This window comes from Camelus ferus, chromosome 6, assembly GCF_009834535.1.
Source record: "Camelus ferus isolate YT-003-E chromosome 6, BCGSAC_Cfer_1.0, whole genome shotgun sequence".
NCBI classification, from domain to species: Eukaryota; Metazoa; Chordata; class Mammalia; order Artiodactyla; family Camelidae; genus Camelus; species Camelus ferus.
In genome coordinates this window covers 14446632-14466374 of record NC_045701.1, presented here as the reverse complement: position 1 = coordinate 14466374, position 19743 = coordinate 14446632, and the positions used below count along the sequence as shown (strand labels likewise).

Sequence of the window (19743 nt, the reverse complement as noted above, 5' to 3'; positions counted from 1 at the left end):
CTCACCCAACTGCTCCTCACAAGCTCAGAAAGCCTTAGCCACCCACCCTGTCTGGAGCTCCGAGCTTCTCAAGAGTCCGCACAGCCTGGTACCAAGGCTGAGGTCCTCCTCGCCAGCAGAGCGGTTACGGGGTCGGAACGCAGGCTCTGGGCGAGGACGCCTGAAGGGGAAGGGGCTGTGGGGAAGCCGCGGGCTGCAGCCAAGCGGGCAGGGGTCCCGCCTCCGCGCGGCCGCCGCGCGCCGCCCGGAACTACGCTTCCCAGCCTGCTCTGCTGCGGCCGCGCGCCCCAGCGCCGTGCCCGGCCGGGAGCCGCCTGTTGATCGCCGCGCTCGCCCCGGCCACGGCGCCGCCCTGCTCGCCGGCCCCGCTACCTGGGGGCAGACGGACTGACGGCCCGCACCGCCGGCTCCGGGATGGGCGCACAGACGGGTGAGCGCGCCTGGGGTGGGTGTGGGCCCCCCCCCCCCCGCGCCGGGCGAGATAAGGTCCGCAGTCCCCGGCCCGCAGCGCGGGGCGGCCGCGCCCTCCCTGCCCGCCGGAGGATGCTCGGCGGCGTCGGCGTTCGGCCGGGCGGGCGCGCGGGACCGGGGCCGTCTCTGGCCTCTCCCGCCTGGCGGGCGGCGGGGAGGAGAGCGCGGGGCAGGGCGGCGCGGGCAGGAGGCGCCCGCCGGGAGCGGGTCCCACGCCCTGCACTGCGGCTCCGCCGCCTCTGCAGCCCCCGAGCCGCCGCAGTGAGGGCGCGGTCTCCTGTCCTCCCCGAGCTGCGGGGCTGGGTTTTTCCACGCTGGGCTTTGTTCCCCACTTTCTCCTCTCCTGTGAACGTTTGACAAGCTCCTGGAGCCTAATGCCTATCATTGCAGCCTTAGAGCAGGCGACAGGGAAGGGTGGACTCCCGCTGGAGCTGTCACCCGCGGGGCGTTTCAGCCTCCGAGAAGGCAGCGTTCCAAGAGCGGCCTGAAGCAGGTCCTGAGACTTTTCTTTTTTTTTCCTGGTTAAAATAATGATAGCATTTGCTCCCTTGAGCCCTCCTAAATTTTTTCTGTTGACTTACAGAAATGAAGATTGATTTTTTAAATAATAATAACAACAATAATAACAACAATAATAATGATGATAAGGGCTTCTAATGGGAATTTTGACTTAAGGTGTTCAGAGATGGGAAGGTGATGCAGGCAAAATGCAAATTAGCAGTGAAGGAGGCCGTGAATGCTACAGGCTTCCTTTTGCCTACTAAACATCTGAATCACCAGGTCCTTGATTGGGAAGGGAATGAAAAGAACATCGGAGCAGGTATTTATAAAACCCCTTTCCAGTCCGAGCTCTTCCCTTAAGGAGCTGAGGGATCCCAAGGGACAAGTCCCTTCGCGTCTCTTGGCCTCTTTCTCCATGTAAAATGGGGACATTCTGGCTAAATGATTTCTAAACCTCTGTTCTTCCAAGATTCTCATATCATGGAGCTGAAACGACGAGGGTGCTTCTGTTCAACAGCATTGGAAAAAGCCTGCTTGTGACAGAACAAGTGGCTTTACCCTAGTGAGGAGGAAAGATTTGTCAGGGCTTAGACTATCTGATTTAAAAAAAAAAACAAACAAACAGATTTCCTCTATCTACGCTCTGCAGTCTAACCCAGTAAATATCATTACAACTTTTTTAATTTTTGTAAATTACTCTAAATTGGTAGGCAACATTCTGTGGGTTTTTTGTTTGTTTGTTTTTAATTTGCAGAAGGTGAAATGATGGGATTAGCAGGTAAATGGAGAAGCAGATGGCTCCCTAGGGCTGGGCAAGAGCTGTCAGATATGGTCAGCAAGGAGGTAGTGAGGAAACTGCAGCAAGAAGTAACCAGAGAGTACACCCACTGAGGAGAGAGAGGATGGGTACTGATGGGTCATTGTTTGAATTGCAAATACACAATAGAAGGCACAAGAGAACCAGAAAACCAGTGCTGTGTAACCCGAACACAGGGTTCTTCATCATCATCATCATCATCATCATCATCATCATCATCATCATCATCATCATCATCATCATCATAGCAATAATAGCAATAATAATAATAGCAATAATAATAACAGGGCAAGGATTCATCCATGGGCACAAACCTTTGAGCAAAAGGTTGTTGGGGAACAGGATTTTCATGCTATTTCAAAGTATCTCACCACAGATTACCTAGGGGAAATGTGTCCTTACAGTGGGGAGATGAGGAAGTCATCACTCTTAGCCTAATAATCAAGCTTACCAGCGCCTATCCTGAGTCTTCTGTTGGGATGCAATAAGAAGGTCATAACTTCCCCCCTGGTGTGGTGTTCCTGTCAGAAAGACAATGGGGCTGGGATATTGTAGATTAAAATATTTAACTGATATAACAACCAGTTGGAGTATGAGAACTTTGGATCCTAGATCAGGAAAAAAAAAATAGCTATAAAAGATGAGTTGGAGACAACTGGGGAAATTTGAATATGGGCTGCATGCTAGTTAATGTTATGGAATTACTTTAATTTTCTCAGGTGCAGTGTTGGTAGTGTGGTCGTGTAGGACGCTTTTCTTTTGCGATGTGAGTATTAGAGACAAAGCATCATGACGTCTGCAACTTCCAGCTGATTTGGGGGAAAAAACGTACAAGGGTGGGGAGAGCAAGCTCAGAAATGTAGCAAAATGATGACAGTTGGTGAATCAAAGAGAATGGAATACGGATGTTTCTTGTACTATTCTTTTACCTTTTCTATATATTTGAACTTTTTGAATTAAAAATTGAGGTGATTAATAAAATAGATAGGTAATCAAAGAAAGGATTGGAAAGGACTGTGTGGTTAGTGACAGCCAGCTGCAATGAATCTGTGAAGAACTCGCAGTGAACCTGTGGCTTCAAGTCCCAAGATTTAAATCCTGTTGGAGGTGTGAGTGGGGTCAAGGGGAGTTCCCTTTTTTGGTTTGTCTTGGCTACTGTCAATCATTTATTCTTAAAACGCCTCATCCCCTAACTCCAACCTCAAAGCATTAATAATCCCCAAACCTTAGAAATGCTAACTCTACAACCATCCTGAAAGGGTTGTCCCTTTCCTCTCTGAGTTCAAGCTCTGCACCAGTGCAGAAGGAAATTCCAAATGGGGGTTCTTTTTATTTTGAGTTAGGAGAGTGTTGGGGGAGAGAACAGATCCATCTTTTTGACAGAAGTTGTAGGATTTCCTCTCATTTATTTGTTAATCACATACAACCAGGTGTTTTTCTAATAGACATGAAGGGACTCAAAGAAGCTCATAGAAGGCATGTGCAGAAGAGACTTCTTGTTGCCAGACCAAGAAAACCAATTCTTAAGATATAACACAATTTTATACAGAACTTTTTACTGCTATGATGGTCTTCCTATACCTGAAATATATATACATATATAAATATGTATATATATGTATCTGCTTTCATGTTTTGCCCCCCTGTTTTGGCATCAAGGCTTCCCCATCTCTTTCATGTGTGTCGCCAGTATTTCTGGGTTTCCCTTGTGACAGCTGAGTAAAGTGGGAATGAGAAGGTCAGCTCTAGGACTGTGGGTAAAAGGAGCTCATGAAACAGCCGTGCCACGCCTGGGCAGGAGGAGTAAGGAGCAAATCTGGGGCACCAGCCCTGTGAAAGGTCCAGGAGGCCTCTTGTCAGAGCAGTGGGCGGGGTCTAGAGTCCAGGGAGCTGGGCTGCTGTTCAGCCTGTATGTGCCGGGTCAGCCACCCCTGTTGTTTATAGCTGACACCCATTCTGATAGGGCAGTGCCCATTTCACACCAGTTAAACATTTTACGTATCTTGATAAGCAGTCATGAGTCAAGGTGCACATAGCACCTATAAGCCATAACAAAGCTTTAATCAAAACCTAAGTGGAAAGTTCTTTAGTTTTCTTTTTTTCTTTTTAATTTGGAAATCTAATACATTCCAATATTTTACGTACACTGTAGGAAAATTCTAGAATATGAAAAAGTCAGAAAGTGTAAAAAGACTTAGTCATGGGAAAAAAAAAAACCTAAGTGGGATACAGATGCCAGAGAAGGAGAGAAGATAGGTAGGCAAAGATTCATAAGCAGGCAGAAGCCTGGAGGGCAGGTGCGTCACAAGACCAAAAGAGGAGACCCCGTAGTGCAGTGGGGAAGTGAGAAGCCCACAGCTTCTCGAAGGCAAGATGATGGGACATGGCGAGTGCAAATAGGCCGTTGAAAGCCAGAAAGACCCAGACACCCAAGTGGAAGGCAAGGAGGTAGATAGAAGTCAAGAGACAGGAAGTCTTCAGAAAACAGAATAGGGCCAGACAAAGGGGTAGGGCAGCAACAAGAAGTAGGATCTGCCAGGAGAATTAGAAACCAGGTGGCTATCTAGGCAGGCAGTGAGACTTCCATGGTACAGCACTTCGGCCCCAGCAAGGAAGCTTCTTGGCAGCTGCTGCCCTGGTGGAAACCTATCTCCTACTTTGGCCCGCCTACACATGGAGGCATGCTACACCAGCACTGCTGACCCAGGGCTCCGATGGGGTGCGCCTCTCCACGTTCAGCAGGTCCTGACAAGGATAACAGAGGGTGCAAACAGCCCAGACAGAAGAGTATGCCCAGACCAAGGACAAAAGAGAAATGGCTTTGACTGAGGGATTGCACGTGTCAGCTACTGTGCCTGGTATACACGTCATCACGTTAGGCATCACCTCCACCTTCTGAGATAAGTACTTTTCTTTGCCTGTTGTACAGAGGAAGGGACAGAGGCTTGGATAGGCTGTCACTCGCACATGGATCTGTAAGCGTCAGGTCAGGGCTGGTTGACTCCAAGGCCCATGCTTCTAGTCTTCTGTGCTCTTCTGAACCTGGAATGGGAGGTTACTGTGAGCACATTGTTTTAAAAGGAGACTGTTTTTAAGCACAGTTGGAGTTCTGGCAGTTTGTACGTTATTAGATCGGGAAGTCAAGAATAAAGAGTCTCAGATACAAACTCTTCATTCTGGTAAGATCCGTTCCTCATTCCTCGTTCACTTTGCCCCTTCCAATTGCCTTCTCATATTTTTTGCCTGAAATTCCTTAACACGCCCCATTCTCTGTCCTTCATCTCCTGCAAGTATTTCCCAGAATATGGCAGGAGCTATTTGGTCATTTTAAAAAAGAAACAGACCGGAATGGGCCATCTTCAAATAGCTAGATCCCAAAACACAGGCTGTGTGTTTTGTACACATCTTTGTATGTGTCTGCAGCTAGAAAGGAATTAAATATGTAGGATCGATTCATGTTTTGTTGGAGGATGTATTTATAAGCTGATTTTGTTCTAATTTACTAGTTGTAGAAAATGTAGATTTGGCTCTTGTGCAAACTGGTTCACTGATTGTTTACAAATTATTATAAAATATTGACAAGATGTAATAAAGAATAATAACTTCCCAATGACTGACTACCCTACTTGGGATTAAATCATCACCAGTGTCGTGGAAGCCCAAGGCCGCCTTCTCCAACTGAATCCCCCTCCGCTCCCACAGTGGTATCTGTCCTTTTCATGTGCAGCCCTCGGAAGCTTTCCCAGATATGTATGCACTCCAAAGCAATTTATGGCATTGTTTTGCCCATTGAAAAACCTTTTCACTGGGTTTTATGAGTGTTTTTTGTTCACTCTTATGTAAAAATTGGTCTTTGGTTTGTAGCGGGTGCAATAAATAGGGCTGCCTGTTTTAGCTTTGGTTCTAAGTCTGTGCTTAGGCAGGGCCAAAGGCTGGGCACTTCGTGTTGTGTCTGAGTGTCCTCCTTCATGCCACAGTTGTACAAATAAGGTGGTGGAGAGGGAAGCAAAGACAGCCGCACGCCTTGTTTCCCTCAGGGCTCGTATCTTTGGGTGACAGGAAGAGTTATTAGAGGGCCCAGGTCATCCTTCCTTCAGCTCAAGTCCTTGCTCCTGTTTTCCGTTTCCCTAACCGGCTGGTGTACATGCCCACCTGGACTCCTGGAAGCCCTGTTTGGCAGTTGCTTTATTCCAGTGCATACATTAATTTCTTGTTGCGTGTTGAGAGAGCTTGCCACCAGACAGACGCTGTGTCGGAGGTGAGGCTGCAGAAGTGCTTTGCAAACTTTCCACTGCGGCATCACTAACAGGAGGAGAGGGCAAATATGAACCCTTGAGGGCCTGGGTGGGGGCTAAAGCAGGCTAGCCATGAGCCAGAAACCTGTGATTTCACTTTAAAAGCTATATGAATCGTATATTCACATATGTCTGTATTTGTTATTAAAAAAATAAAACCAGCTTTCCCCCAGACCTTCAGGTTAAAGTTGTGCTCCAGGGGGATGCACTATTTTTGTTTCCTCCTCTGGCTTTGAGACCCCCTGAGGTATTGACACAACATTCGCAGTTTGTTTTAACAGGCACTGTTGTGTAGTATTATTGTAACTTCTGAATGTCTCTCTCACTGCTAAACTGTAAGCTCGGTTAGGGCACAAGCTGTCATCTGTTTTGTTCACTGCTCTTGTCCCAGCAGTGTCTGGAACAGGTGGGCTTTCAATAGATGCTTGTTAAATGAATATACAAACCTGAGCTTGAGAAGCCCAGGAACATGAATGACACCATCATCCCTGTCCCTGGGCATCTGCTGTGTAGCTGGAGAGAGAACCATTTATGGAGCATACATGAAAAATAATGAGAGAGAGGGATGGACACCTGAATGGTGACATAGGCAACGTGAATTTAGGAAGCAGAGCAACTTCTGTTGGCTTCGGTGGCCTTACAAAGTTCCAAGACAAAGAGTGGAGGCTGTGGCTATGTGGAATGAGCGCTGTGGGTCCCTTCACCTCTCTGAGCTCATTTCCTTCCTTTGACGTTTGTTGCACAGTATTTGTTGGATGCCTACTCTGGATCAAGACCTGTGCCGGGAGCCAGGATTATAACACTGGCTAAAACTGATACAGTCCCCACCCTCACAGAAATTAGCAAGGAAGGCAGAAATAAAACAGGCAATTGTAATAAAATCAGGGAGCGCTCTGATCAAGGGGTGTGCCACGGTGTACAGACCTGTCTAGGGGTCTGAACAAGGCCTCTCTGAGGAATTGAAGCTTCCATTGAGCCTGGAAGATGAGTAGGCTAGCAGTAAGGCAGAGGAAGAGAGAATAAGAGTGCTCTGAGCAGAGGAGATGACATAAGGCATGATCCAGGAATTGGAAGTGGTCCAGGAGGCTGGAGCCAGGAGGAGATGGGGAGAGTGCAGTGCAGGATGAGGCTGATGAGAATGACAGAGACCAGACTGTGAACTTGAACCTTATCCTCAAGGCAAAGGGAAGCCCCTGGAGGATTTTAAGTAACTAGAGCAGAGTTGTTTAAAAAGATCACTTCAGCCATTTGTATAGAGAATAGATCTGAGTGGTCTAAGGCTGGATGTGGTGGTGCAACAATGAGTGAAGAAGGTAGATTCTCAACATGTTTAGGTAAAGCCTGGATTTCGTCATTGATGGGTGGAGAGCAGACAAGAAAGAGAAGGTGTCAAGGATGGCTCCCTGGTTTCTTGGCCAAATTCCTGAAATTGGGAATTCCAGAGGAGGAGAAGCTATTTGGAAGGAAAGATGATGTGTGAGTACTTCTGACATTTGAGGTTCCCGATTCAGCGAAGCAGAGATGTTGATTTGGCAGTGGAAATATGTGGATCTAGCCCCCAAGGAACAAAGTCTGGAACAAAGGTAGGGATTTGGGGTTCTTCGGGATATGGATTATAATTAAAACTTTGGAGGAGACGCGTTTCCCCAGGGAGGATGCGTAGTGTAAGAAAAGAAATGCTAAGACAGGATCTTGTAACACACCAGTATTTAAGGTAGAGAAAGAAGAATTGCCAAAAGAGACCAAAAAGGGGTGATCAGAGAAGTGGGAGAAAAACCATCTATGCTGCTGGACTGGATGATCTTTAAGGCCTCACTCAGCCCTGACCTTCTGTGGTCCTGCAGAGCTGGGATCTGAGCCAGGCCTCAGAAGCAGAGCTCATGGATAGGCCACAAGAACACAGAAGGGCATTCCAAGTAGTCTTACTGTATCAGCCAAGGTCCCAACAAGAAACAGAGGACACACTCAAACTGAATAATTTGAGGGAATTTTCATCAAGAGGCTATTTACAAAGTTGTAAATGGTTTGAGGAATCCAACTAGGCAGAAATCTGGCACTAGCCACACAGAGACCCTTCACTACCCCCAGGCCTGAAGTCAGTGAGGCGGAGGCAAGAGGATGGAGAGGGCTTCCTGGCAGGCGATGTAGCCTCCCTCTCCCCCTGCCCTCCAGTTTCCTGCTAGTGCCTCCTGTTGGCCAAACAAGCCAGAGAGCAAGGAAGCCCATGGATGCAGTGTAAATACATCATCTTCCTGGGACACAGAGCAGGGTGGGGAGTGAATGGGGAGGGGAGGAGCAAACGAGCTATCCAGAACAATTACCTTGGGAAGTAGAAGTTTATAACTAAGACAGCACATTAGTTTCCTACTGCTGCTGTCACAGATTCAGGGGCTTAAAATGACACAGATTTATTATTGTACAGTTTTGGAGATCAGAAGTCCAAAGCAGGTTCCACTGGGCTAAAATCATAGTGTCAGTAGGGTTGCATTCTTTTTGGGAGGGTCTAAAGGAAAGATCCTTTCCAGGCCTTTTCCAGCTCCTAGAGGCCGCTCCCTGCATCTTCAAAGCCAGCAACTGCATCACCCTGTCCCTCTGCTTCCGTCTTCTGCCTTCCTCTTCCATCTTTGAAGAATCCTTGTGATTCCATTGGACCCACCCAGATAATCCAAGATAGTCTCCCTAATTTAAGATCCTTGCTTTAATCAGTCCTGGTCCCTTTTGCCATTTAAAATAACATATTCCCAGGTTCTGGGAATTCGCATGTGGACCTCTTTAGGGGGCAATTATTCTGCCGACCACAGAGAGCCAATGAACCCTTTTGACGAGACTGGAGAAAAGTAATGAAGCCAGAAAAGTGCAGATCAAAGCCAAATCATGGGAGTCTGGGATGCTAGACTGTCTGAATTTCATTCTGTAGACAAGAGGGAGCCATTGTAAGTCCTTACCCAGCGAAGTGGCTTGTTAGCAGTGTTAAGAAAGATGATCTGATAGTGGTACTCTGGGTGGCTTAGAGCAAAGAATGGAATCCTTTCAAGATGCAGTGAGAGTACTCCATGTCCAAAGGAACAAAGGTCTAAAACAAGAGTGACAGGAAGGGCTGGTGTGAAAAGTGCCGTGTGGTAAGAATCCCCTGGAGGTGCTAACCGACCAGACGTAGGGAGAAGGGGAAGAACCTCAGGTGGTCTGAGTTTTGGAAGTGACTGACTGGTAGAAGGAGAGTATGATCTAGAAAACCAAGAGAGTAAGTCTGTTTCAGGGGAAGATAAGGAGTTGAGGTGCAGTTGTAGAATCCTGGAATAGAAATACAGATAGAATCTTACCAACTCGAAGATACCATTGATTGTGACAGATACCAATATTTTACATATTGCTGAGAAAAAAAAATGCTGCCAATTAAAATGTAATTTTTTACTTTATTAAAGAGCTGTTTTAGACTTACATAGATTTTTGAAATCTTTTAATCAACATACAATAAGTCACATATATTTAAAGTGATATAGTTTGATAGGTTTTGACATATGCCTATGAAGCAATCACCACAATCAAGGTTATGAACATACACAACCCCCCCCCAAAGTTTCCTCAGGCCCCTACATAATCCTCGCTCGTCCCCTCCCTGCCTCTCTCCCATCCCTAAGCAACTCCTGATTTGCTTTCTGTCATTTAGACCAATTTACATTTTCTAGAATTTAGGCAAATGGAATCATGCCACGTACATTCTTTTTGGTGTAGCTTCTTTCATTCAGTATAATTGTTTTGAGGTTCATCTACGTTGCTGTGTGTATCAGGAGTTCATTCCTTTTTATTTCTGACTAGATTCCATTATGTGGATGTATCACAATTTGTTTATCCACTCACACCCTAAGGATCATTTGGGTTGTTTACAGTTTTGGCTATTACAAATAAAGCTGCTATGAATACACATAGATTTTTTGAAATCATATATTACCTCTGTGCATACATTTGAAAAAAGAGGGGGAATGGAAGTGAAATGAATTGGTTAATATTGTTAAAGCTTCTTCATGTTTGGATTCCAACTTTTTGAATCTCTTTTTGACTCACATTCATCGGTGCTTTGTTTTTTTCCACACAGTATCTCTTCTGTGCCATCAAGAGTGGTAATTTTTAAAAATCTGAACTAAAACCTTTCATGTTGGCTCTTAAACCCACTCCGTACATTATGTGGACCTGACCTAACCTGGACCTTCCTTTGGGAGGGATGCTACACATCACCTGAATCACTACCTCTCCTACTCCCTCCCCGCTAGTTTTTTAAAGAGTGTTCCAGTATTTTTTTAAAAATCCCTGGGATATTTTCCAAATCCCTGACTCCCATTTCGCTTGTTTCGAAGCTGGTGATTTTGATATTTACACATATGTAGGCAATGACAAGTGTATCTTGACTGCTGCTGGGTAAACAATCATTGTAAGACCGTCAGTTGTAGGACACACCTCAAATTTCAGAGCGTTAAGTGTGGGAAACTGTGCATCTTAGGATCCATTGGACAGGGTAGTTCAACCAGGTCATTTGATGGCTAACAGCCTGGCAGATTGAGATCCTTGTCCAAAGTCACACAATAAATCTGTGGTAGCTGGGACCAGAACAAAGTGTGTATGATCCAGTTGGTTTCTCTGACTTTAGTGGAATGGGGCTTTTTGTTTGTTGGTTTTGTTTTTGTTTTTGTTTTTACTGGAATATTGCAATTGGAGCTTAAAAGAAGGTGGGCTGATGGGAGGGAAAGAGAGTTACATTGTATGAGGAAAAAACACAAAAATAGAAAACCACAAGCTTGAACACAGTGAGCAGTTGAAGTAAGGAGAAAGGAACAACCTTCTAATAGCTCTTAAGTGGCCCGCCTACAACTATTCTCTTTCCATGACAACCCATCTTTCATTCTTACTGTTTGAATTGCCTTATTAGAAACTGGGCTTCTCAGATCATTCCTCCACTTTAAAAATTTGTAGTGGCTCCCATCTCCAACGGAATAAAGCACATAGGGAAAGGCCTTCCCAGATGTCCCTTCCTGTGTTTAGTTCTTTTCTCCCCGCTCCTCCCCCCACCCCAACATTGTCCTCTCTAGTCACACCAGCCATTCAGCATCACCTCCTATACTTTATCTTTGTGCCTTTGTTTATGCTGTTCTCTTTTCCTGGAAGGACCCTCCCCTGCCCACATCCACCTTATGACCTCTTCCTTCACGGTTCAAACACAGCCTCTTTCACAGTTGCCCCTCAAACTCCCCTTATCCAATGATTATTTCCTCATGTGTTTTAAACCTGTGTTAGACCATAGCACTCATCAGGTGGTGGTATCCCTTTTTGTGTGTCTCACTAAGCTGTGATCTCCGTGGGGGAGGGGCCATATCTTGCTGATCTGTATATTCCTGTTTTCTAGAACCATGCCTGGCAAACAGTAGGTATATGGCAAGGATTAATTGCTTTGAAAGATCTGCTTGATGTTGATATGGCCAGAGGAGAAACACAATGGGTTAAGTAGGTTGGTATTTCCTGAATGCAGTATTATCTTTCTAGGGACGATCTGTAAAATGCTCTACAAGAAGAAAGGGGTTGGGTAAAAATTTCATTTAGTGTGGACGTTTAGAAATAAGGTAGTGTAAAAGGAGTAGGTTGAAAAAAAGAATGGACTCAGGGTATAAAGAATCAGAGAGGGTGGCTAAAGAAACAGAAAGGAAATGGGGCTAGAAAGAGAAGAGTAGAGACAGTAGCCAGGCTTTTAGACTCTGACTTAGTTTAATCACAGAGGAGTTTCTCGACAATGCTTTCTCACATGGACGTTCCAAACTCTCTTTCCTGAATGAACCCCATTCTGTATTCTTCACATCACTCTCCCTCTGAAAAGACACAAGTATGCTTCTTACAACTGCCGTACAATTAGTGCATTGTTCTTCATTATTTTCTGTGGAAAGCAGGGGGAGGCAGAGTAGTATGGTGGAAAGGCACTCACTACACAGGGACTCCGAGGGCCTGGCACATCCCAGCTCTGGGGCCTCGAGCTAGGCTCTCAGCCACTCTGACCCCAGAATCTTCATCTGTAAAAATGGGATACTGATACCTGTTCAGGCTTCCTTTCCAGGTCATTGTAAAGATCAAAATAAGTGAAATAATAAATATGGAAACACTTTGTAAGCGGTCAGGCTGCCCTGCAAATGAAGGTAATATTACTTACTTTGTTAGACTATCTGTCTAAAGGAAAGACTCCATGGGCAGGTAGCATAGCCCTGTCTCCTACTAATAGGCTCTGTTTACAGAAGGGAGATAACAGTGTTTCTTTCTTCCTAGTAGTATTCTGAAGTCTCCAGAAGCTGGCACATTTAAATGTTCATGGCCCGTGAGAAAGGCGTGTAAGAGACCATGGCGCTCCCTTTTCAAAAAGAGCTGGAGAAATACAAGAACATTGATGAAGATGAGCTTCTTGGCAAACTCTCAGAAGAAGAACTAAAACAGTTGGAAAATGTCCTTGACGACCTAGATCCTGAGGTTAGTGACCTGGAACTGACGCAGTTAGTGGTAGGATGGGGTAAACGGTGTGGCGCCATCCGTAAACAGTAGTGTGGATCCCTCGGCTCCACATGCAAGTTCTGTGCTCTTCCCTGATTGGCTCTGGGTCACTTACTTTTATAAACCCATGGAGAGCCTCGGCAGTCACATCTATAGTATGACATGGCAATTATACTTCTTAAAAGCCAGTTTAATGTAAATGGGGGAAATATTTTCCATTGGCTGAAGAAGGACTAATCTGACTTAGGGAATACGAAAGGAAAGAGGGAAAGGACATACACTCTGCTGGACCCAAAAGCCCTTGAGATAAATTGTATGATCCTCATTTCATAAATGAGGGGACAGACCAGGGACAGTAATTTACGTTAAGATCCCACACTGGCAAATGTCAGAGATAGTATTTAAACCAAGTCTTTAACTCTGAAAGCAGATCTTTTTTAGAGCTTGCTTCTTTAACGTGTATAAATGACTTGAAATCTTTGGTGCTCTCACAACAGTGGCTAGATTAGAATAACTAACTGTCATACCAAGTAAATTTAAATGGAGCTTCTCATATTTTTTGAGCTCCTGAAAAGGTAAATAGCTTGTCAAAGTGTTTGTATAGCAAGCACTTTTCTTCAGCCCTGCTAGTATTATCTCACACTTAGAATCAGAGTTACCTAAAATGGTGATTTTACTATAAATAAAAATATCACTAAAATATTTGTATGATATTCTATTATGCCAGATAATTTAGATATTGTATTTACTTTAAAAAATGCAAGTGTCTTGTTTTTATTTTTTAAACTTGAGAAAGGAACCTCTAAGTTTAATCAAGCAGGTATCAACATCTACCCTAAAATTCACTTCCCAGCTTGGATGTTTCCTAGGAGAGAGGTTAGAAATAAAAGTGTGTGGTGTACATGCCTGCCTGGGAGCACGCTGGGTGCAGACTTGGTCAAACCTAAGTGGGATCTATGAGGAAAGAGGCTGTGCAAGGTGGCTGGCCTTATGCTGCCACATTCTAGAAGGCATGTGCAGGAGACTGAGGCTGCTCCAGCCATCTGTGTTCTGCCTGAGCTCATTGGGAGCCCCCTCTTAACACAGGATGTTAGAGCCAGTAGGACCTCAAAGATATGCCAAAACCCAGCCCTCAGCTCACCGCACATCTCTGCACAGGTGTCCTCTCCATGCTTCCCCATGCCCAGCAGGGGTAGGGGAGGTAGCAAAGTATCAGGCAGGCAGACACCTTCCTTCCTGCTCACACCGCTGTCTTGTCAGAGCGCACTGCTGCCAGCTGGATTTCGACAGAGAGACCAGACACAGAAAGCAGCCACCGGCCCGTTTGACCGTGAGCACCTCCTCATGTACCTGGAGAAGGAGGCTCTGGAACAGAAAGACAGGGAGGACTTTGTGCCCTTCACCGGGGAAAAGAAAGGTAAGGACCCCAGGCAGCGCATCTGGGGACGTGGGTTCTCCTAATGTGTCATCGTGGAGGGTCAAGCAAGGGAACTTGCCTGAAGGTGGGAAATAAGCCCACGAACTGGGTTCAGTATTAGAATCATGGCAGTGGATACATGTTGGTAGACACTTGTCCAGACGCATAGACTGTACACCCCCATGAGTGAGCCCTCGTGTGAACTACAGGTTTGGGTGATAGCGGTGTCAGCGTAGGTTCATCCTTTGTAGCAAATGTCCCACTGTGCGGTGGGCTGTCGGTAGAGGAGAGGTTGTGAGTGTAGGGATGGGGGGTGCCTGGGAAATCTCTGTACTTTCCTCTGCTAACCTAAAATGAAACTTATTAATTAAAATAAAATAAAATAATTAAAATATAATAATTAAAACTTATTAAAAATAAAACTTATTAATTAAAAAATAAAACTTATTAATTAAAAAAAGGGCCATGGCAGGATATGTAGGCTACAGATATAAAGAACAAACTAGTGGTTACCACTGGGGAGAGGGAAGGGAGGAGGGGCAAGATAGGGGTAGGAGATCAAGAGGTACAAATACTATGTATAAAATAAATAAGCTACAAGGATATAGTGTACAGCACAGGGAAATTTGACATTATTTTGTAATAACTTTAAATGATATATAATCTATAAAAATATTGGATCACTATATTGTACACTGAAACTAACATGATATTGCAAATCAATTATACTTCAATAAAATAAAACAACACAGAATATTGTGCAGAGAAATTAAAGATCTGAAGAGCAACAATAAAAAAAGCTACCAGTCTGAAGGAAAGAAAATTGTCATCAGAAAGGTTATGAATCTGGCTTCTAAAACCCATGCAGGGAACTATAGTTTACTAAAAATAATCTGCTTGAGGAAGGGGGGATAAAGGGAATATGTAGGCTAATGAAATGAATACTTGGTGTGATGGTACTCAAATCAGTTTTGTAAAAAAAAAAAAAAAAAAAGAAAAGTCCCAAAGAAGCAATTTTGGAAGCGTGCTGTAGTGTAGGGCCTGGAAGAGGGCCTTGGCGTGTTCCTCCCAGCCGGGGCTTTTCCGGCTGCAGAAATCTACTCCATGTCTGGGCGTTGTCTCTGTTCCCTTAGATGCTACCATCAGAGGCCAGTGCAGTCAGTCATCCATTCACCCAGCATGTCCCAGGCACCTCCTGGTTATGAAGCCGTGTGCTACATGCTGGGACCACAGGGAACAAGACCCCATCCTGCCCTCAAGGAGCCTGTGGTCTAACGATAGAAACACTATGATAGACCTGGCAAGGCCTGAGAGCAGGGGTCTATTTCTCCACACAGGGATCGATCTCAGAACTAGGACAAGGAAAATCCTCCTCCCAGCTCCTGACCCTGAGCTCCCCTTTGGGGGAAAAGTGAGTGCCAATCGCCAGATCAGGTTCCTCAGCCACGAACAGTGACGTGGGCCCAAAGATACTGATGTGATGGCTGATAACCTCATGGCAACTATGGTTTTTTAAAACCACAAATCAGATCACGTCACTTCCCTAATTAAAGTCTCAGACCATTGCCGTGGTCCTCAGAGTCCTGGGAGAGCTCGCCCCGCCCACCTTTCTGACTGTGACTCTCCTTCCCTCCCTGAGCCTTGGCCTCACTGTCCTCATTCAGTTCCCCAGATCTGCCAAGCTCTTTTCCCGTCTCATGGTCTTCTTCTCCTGAACTCTTTCCTCTGACCCACATCCCCATTTTTCACCCTTTAAAAGCCCCAGCTTAAATGTCTGGCTTTCCCTGTCCAAAACATACCCCTTCTTTCTAGCGTGACACTCATCTATTGCTTTCACAGCACTGTGACAGTGTTCATTCATCCTTTTGTTTATTTACTTTGGGGCTTGTGTGTTTTCCACATGAGATTGAGATCTGCAATGGGGCCATGTCTCTCTCACATCTTGGCACAGAAACTGACACAGGGGAGGTGCCCAATATGTGCGGATTCGAATCAGTGCCTCTCTGAGCTTCTGTACCACGGCCGCAGCGGGCAGGAGCACCGGCTCCGCAGCTGCCTTCTCTCATGCGGCCCCCTGCTGTCTGGGCACCTCCAATGGATCATGCACCATGGATAGTGTCATTTTATTAAGTCAAGTTGAGCAGTGACAAACTGGGCAAATTACTGAGGATTACAGTAGAAATAAGGGGCTGTTTCAATGGTGGCACAGTTATTGTTAGACATTTAATTGTGAAAGAAAAAATATTTCAATGTCAGATCTTCAGTAAAAAATCCCAATTAACATCCAGTATTTGGGTAGCAAAAGCAGAATAAGAGGAAAGCTCCGGGGAGAGGATAGCTCAGTGGTAGCGCACATGCTAAGCATGCACGAGGTCCTCGGTTCAATCCCCAGCACCTCCATTAAATAAAGAAAAAAACAAAGAAACCTAGTTACCTCCCCTCCCCACCAAAAAAGAGGAAAGCTGCTGTCTTCTGTTCTCAGAGCAGAGGTCTGAGGAGCAGCTATGGTAAATTATCTCCTGACCCAGGTTGGTCTGCAGATGGTTCATGAGAGGTTGGGAATACAGGAGCAGCTGGAGTAATAAATGGGGGTACAGAAGATGAACACAGCTACACAGTGGAGCTTAGGAGAAGGCTGAGAGGCAACACAATTGAACTGAAGGAGCAGAGAGCAAGTTTTCCAGAAAGAGCAGAGGATCAGAGTGAGGCGTCTGCCGGGCCCCTGGAAGAACAGCGCTGAGCCAGAAGCAGCCAGGGGCTGTCAGGAGGGCCTCGGGCAAGGGGCCTCCCAGCCTCAGTTCTGAACGGCACGTGCCCTAGGCCCTCAGGTTCCTGGGCCGCATGAGTCATTTAGAACTTGTTCATTTGGACCCCAGGAATGGATGTGCAGTAGCAGTTATCCCGAACACTGATAGCTGGGCCACCTGCGTACCTGGTGTTCAGAGTAATCCTAAATGGTACCTGGGATTAAGTACTCAGAAAGCCCATTTTGACTTTGGATCCAAGATCATGGAGCCAGAAAGAAAATGCTTCAGGCTGCAGACATGATGCAAAATCAAATCTGAGAGGAGCCTCAGTGTCTGAGATATTATTGATTTATTGATGCTTTTTCCTTTGCTATCCTCTGGCCACTATCCTGTTTTGTTTCCCAGGGTATTTCCCTTCTTTCTGGGAAACGTGGCAGCTTATGTCATGGTCAGTCCAGAGGTTCAGACTGGGGCCGGGAGTAGGGGAGCAGGTGCTGTAGACATCGGCATATTCAGAAGTGAGTCGGGGGCAAAATAAATGGACTGACAGAATGATGTGGGAGATGGTGGCAGAGAATGCATATGTGGGGAGCACAGGGCCTTGCTGCTCAGACCTCCACATCTCCAAATATGACAACCCTGGTTTTTCCTTTTAAGTCAGGCTGGCTCTGGTGTGCTCTGGAGAGGTAGCTGTGTCCCCAGGTCACTACACTCATCAAGTGACCTAGGTAGAGCATCCTGGTTGCCTATAGTCTCAATTGATAGCAAGAAATCTCTGGGGAGATCACCAGCTTGTCCCTCAGGAACCCTCTAGGGCTGTTGGATGCATCTGCCCTCCCTATGCAGGGTCCAAAGCAGGGACACAAACAGAAGTCCATGTGTCATTTTTATAAATAGTTAAAAGCTATAACAGACTGTTAGAATATGTGCTTTCCTCCTACAAATATACCTAGGCCAGTATTCTTGGACTTCCAAGAGTTCCACATAGGGATGTGGGTCCATCCTACACTTCCAAGGCCTCAGGCACCATGATTGACACCCCAGCCTACATATCCAAGCTTCGTCCACACTCACCCATGGACAGCCTCCCCTTGGCCTGGGGGTGCACACCCCAGCAGTGTGACTTGCTTTCAGGAGGATGGACATGGGGAAGGGACTCACACGGGCCCTGGAAGCAGGTTCAAGTCTCTTTGGCAGAGAATTTCAGGGGCCCAGGTGCTTGGAGTATATCCAGCAGGTGGCCTGTATTCTGGATGGGAATGTCCCTTTGTCCCCGTGACTCCTCCCTCCGTGGGTGGAAGCAGTGGGGAGGAGGGTGCACCCAGAAGGGACCGGAGTTGAGCTCTTTAAAGTACAGGGCTCCTCTCACCCAGGTCTAAGGGCAGAGCTGCCCATGATAGGGAAGCAGAAGCCACTGTTTCCCTCTCTGCTTTCTCAGGGCTCCGTGTCGCAGAATCCAGGATTCCTCCTCTGACCTTCCTTCCTTCCTTCTACCAGTGGAATATTGATATTGGCATCATCCCAGAAATTAAGGAATCCCAGCTAGACGTGCAGTGGTTTAATGATTCAGCTCTTAATGGCCAGAGCCGCTCATTCTCTGGTCAGTCCGCTCACCCTGCAACAAGGCAGCAGCACACAATGGTTTTTGTTTTTCTTCTGATTTAAAGGGAGAGTCTTTATCCCCAAAGAAAAGCCCATAGAAACTCATAAAGAAGAAAAAGTGACCCTTGACCCAGAACTGGAAGAAGCTTTGGCCGGCGCCTCTGACACTGAACTCTACGATCTTGCAGGTTAGTCCTCAGCTCTGGGAAACTTTCCTGTCTAGCACTGTGACCTCTAGACATGTGCTGACATCCCTGGAAGCAGCCTCAAGCTCCTGTGTAACTATCGATTATTATTAACACTCTGAGCCTCAGTTTCCCCATCTGTAAAATTGGGATAATAATTATACTTTGCCTGTTACAAAGATTAAATGACTTCCTATGTGTTAGGCACTGTACTAAGTGTTTTACAAATTCTTTTCAAATAAATAAGAGTCTGTCATTGTGTTTCTGGCATTGTCTAGGAAGACGATGAGAGACCATCCAACAAACATATCTTGCTCTGGCTCCATACTCACTAAGCAGCTTCTGATTATAATTTGGCTCCCAGTACCAAGTTCAGTTTGTGTTATCGTAACACCAGGTTGACTTCAGCTGTCAGGGAGCTGTAAGACTGGATACAGGTGACTTAACCTCTCTGAGCAAACATTTTGCTGTGTCTCAGCTGTAAAATGTAAAACGATATTTCAACTATAAAGTACTCCCCAAAATACCTATCCTACAGAATTCAGGGGTTACTATGAGAAATCAAAGAGAATAAACATAAAGGGGGGTTGGAAAGTTAAATAGTGAAATAACAGCCCTTGTGCTTTCTAAGGAACTGTCACATTTGACATTTTATTATCAGAAAATTTCCATTTCCATCACAAAATTTCTTGCAGTTCCCCAGTCACTGTTCCATTTTGATTCCCAGTGGCAGGTCTGTTAGTCTAACCGTAGAGCAGGAGTAATTTACTGTTACATTTCCCCAGTAACATAGATCTATATTCAGCCCAGTCTGCTCATTTTTTCTAGTTTTCTTAACAATAGCAATAATACAATAATTATTGTTATTATTATATGAATTGCTTATACATACATATAGAAAAAACCCAAATAGTACAAAAGAATATGTAATGAAAAGTAAGTGTCAACAGCAAGATCCTACTGTATAGCACAGGGAACTATATTCAATATCTTATAATAACCTATAATGGAAACAAATCTGAAAAAGAGTGTATATATATATATGTATGTATGTGTAACTGAAGCACTTTGCTGTACACCTGAAACTAACACAACATTGTAAATCAACTATACTTCAATAAAAAATGCTTTTAAAAAAGTTATTTTCTCACCCGTATTACTTAAGTCCCCTCCCATTACTTATATTTCC

At 45.4% G+C, this 19743-nt stretch overlaps 1 protein-coding gene across 4 annotated transcripts in view; it reads left to right on the top strand.

Moving 5' to 3' along the window:
- Positions 1–291: 291 nt before the first annotated feature.
- Positions 292–19743, top strand: part of TMOD2 (tropomodulin 2) — a 47230-nt gene continuing 27778 nt past the window's right edge. For 2 of the 4 annotated variants that reach the window (XM_032481194.1, XM_032481198.1), the window contains exons 1-4: positions 298–430; positions 12388–12582; positions 13864–14020; positions 18435–18557. In XM_032481194.1, coding sequence (XP_032337085.1) covers positions 12457–12582; positions 13864–14020; positions 18435–18557 — 406 coding nt within the window. In that variant the 5' untranslated portion in view covers positions 298–430; positions 12388–12456. Of the gene's footprint in view, positions 431–6761; positions 7668–12384; positions 12583–13863; positions 14021–18434; positions 18558–19743 lie in introns of those variants that run through there. The other 2 variants (XM_032481195.1, XM_032481197.1) reach the window with 2 other exon arrangements.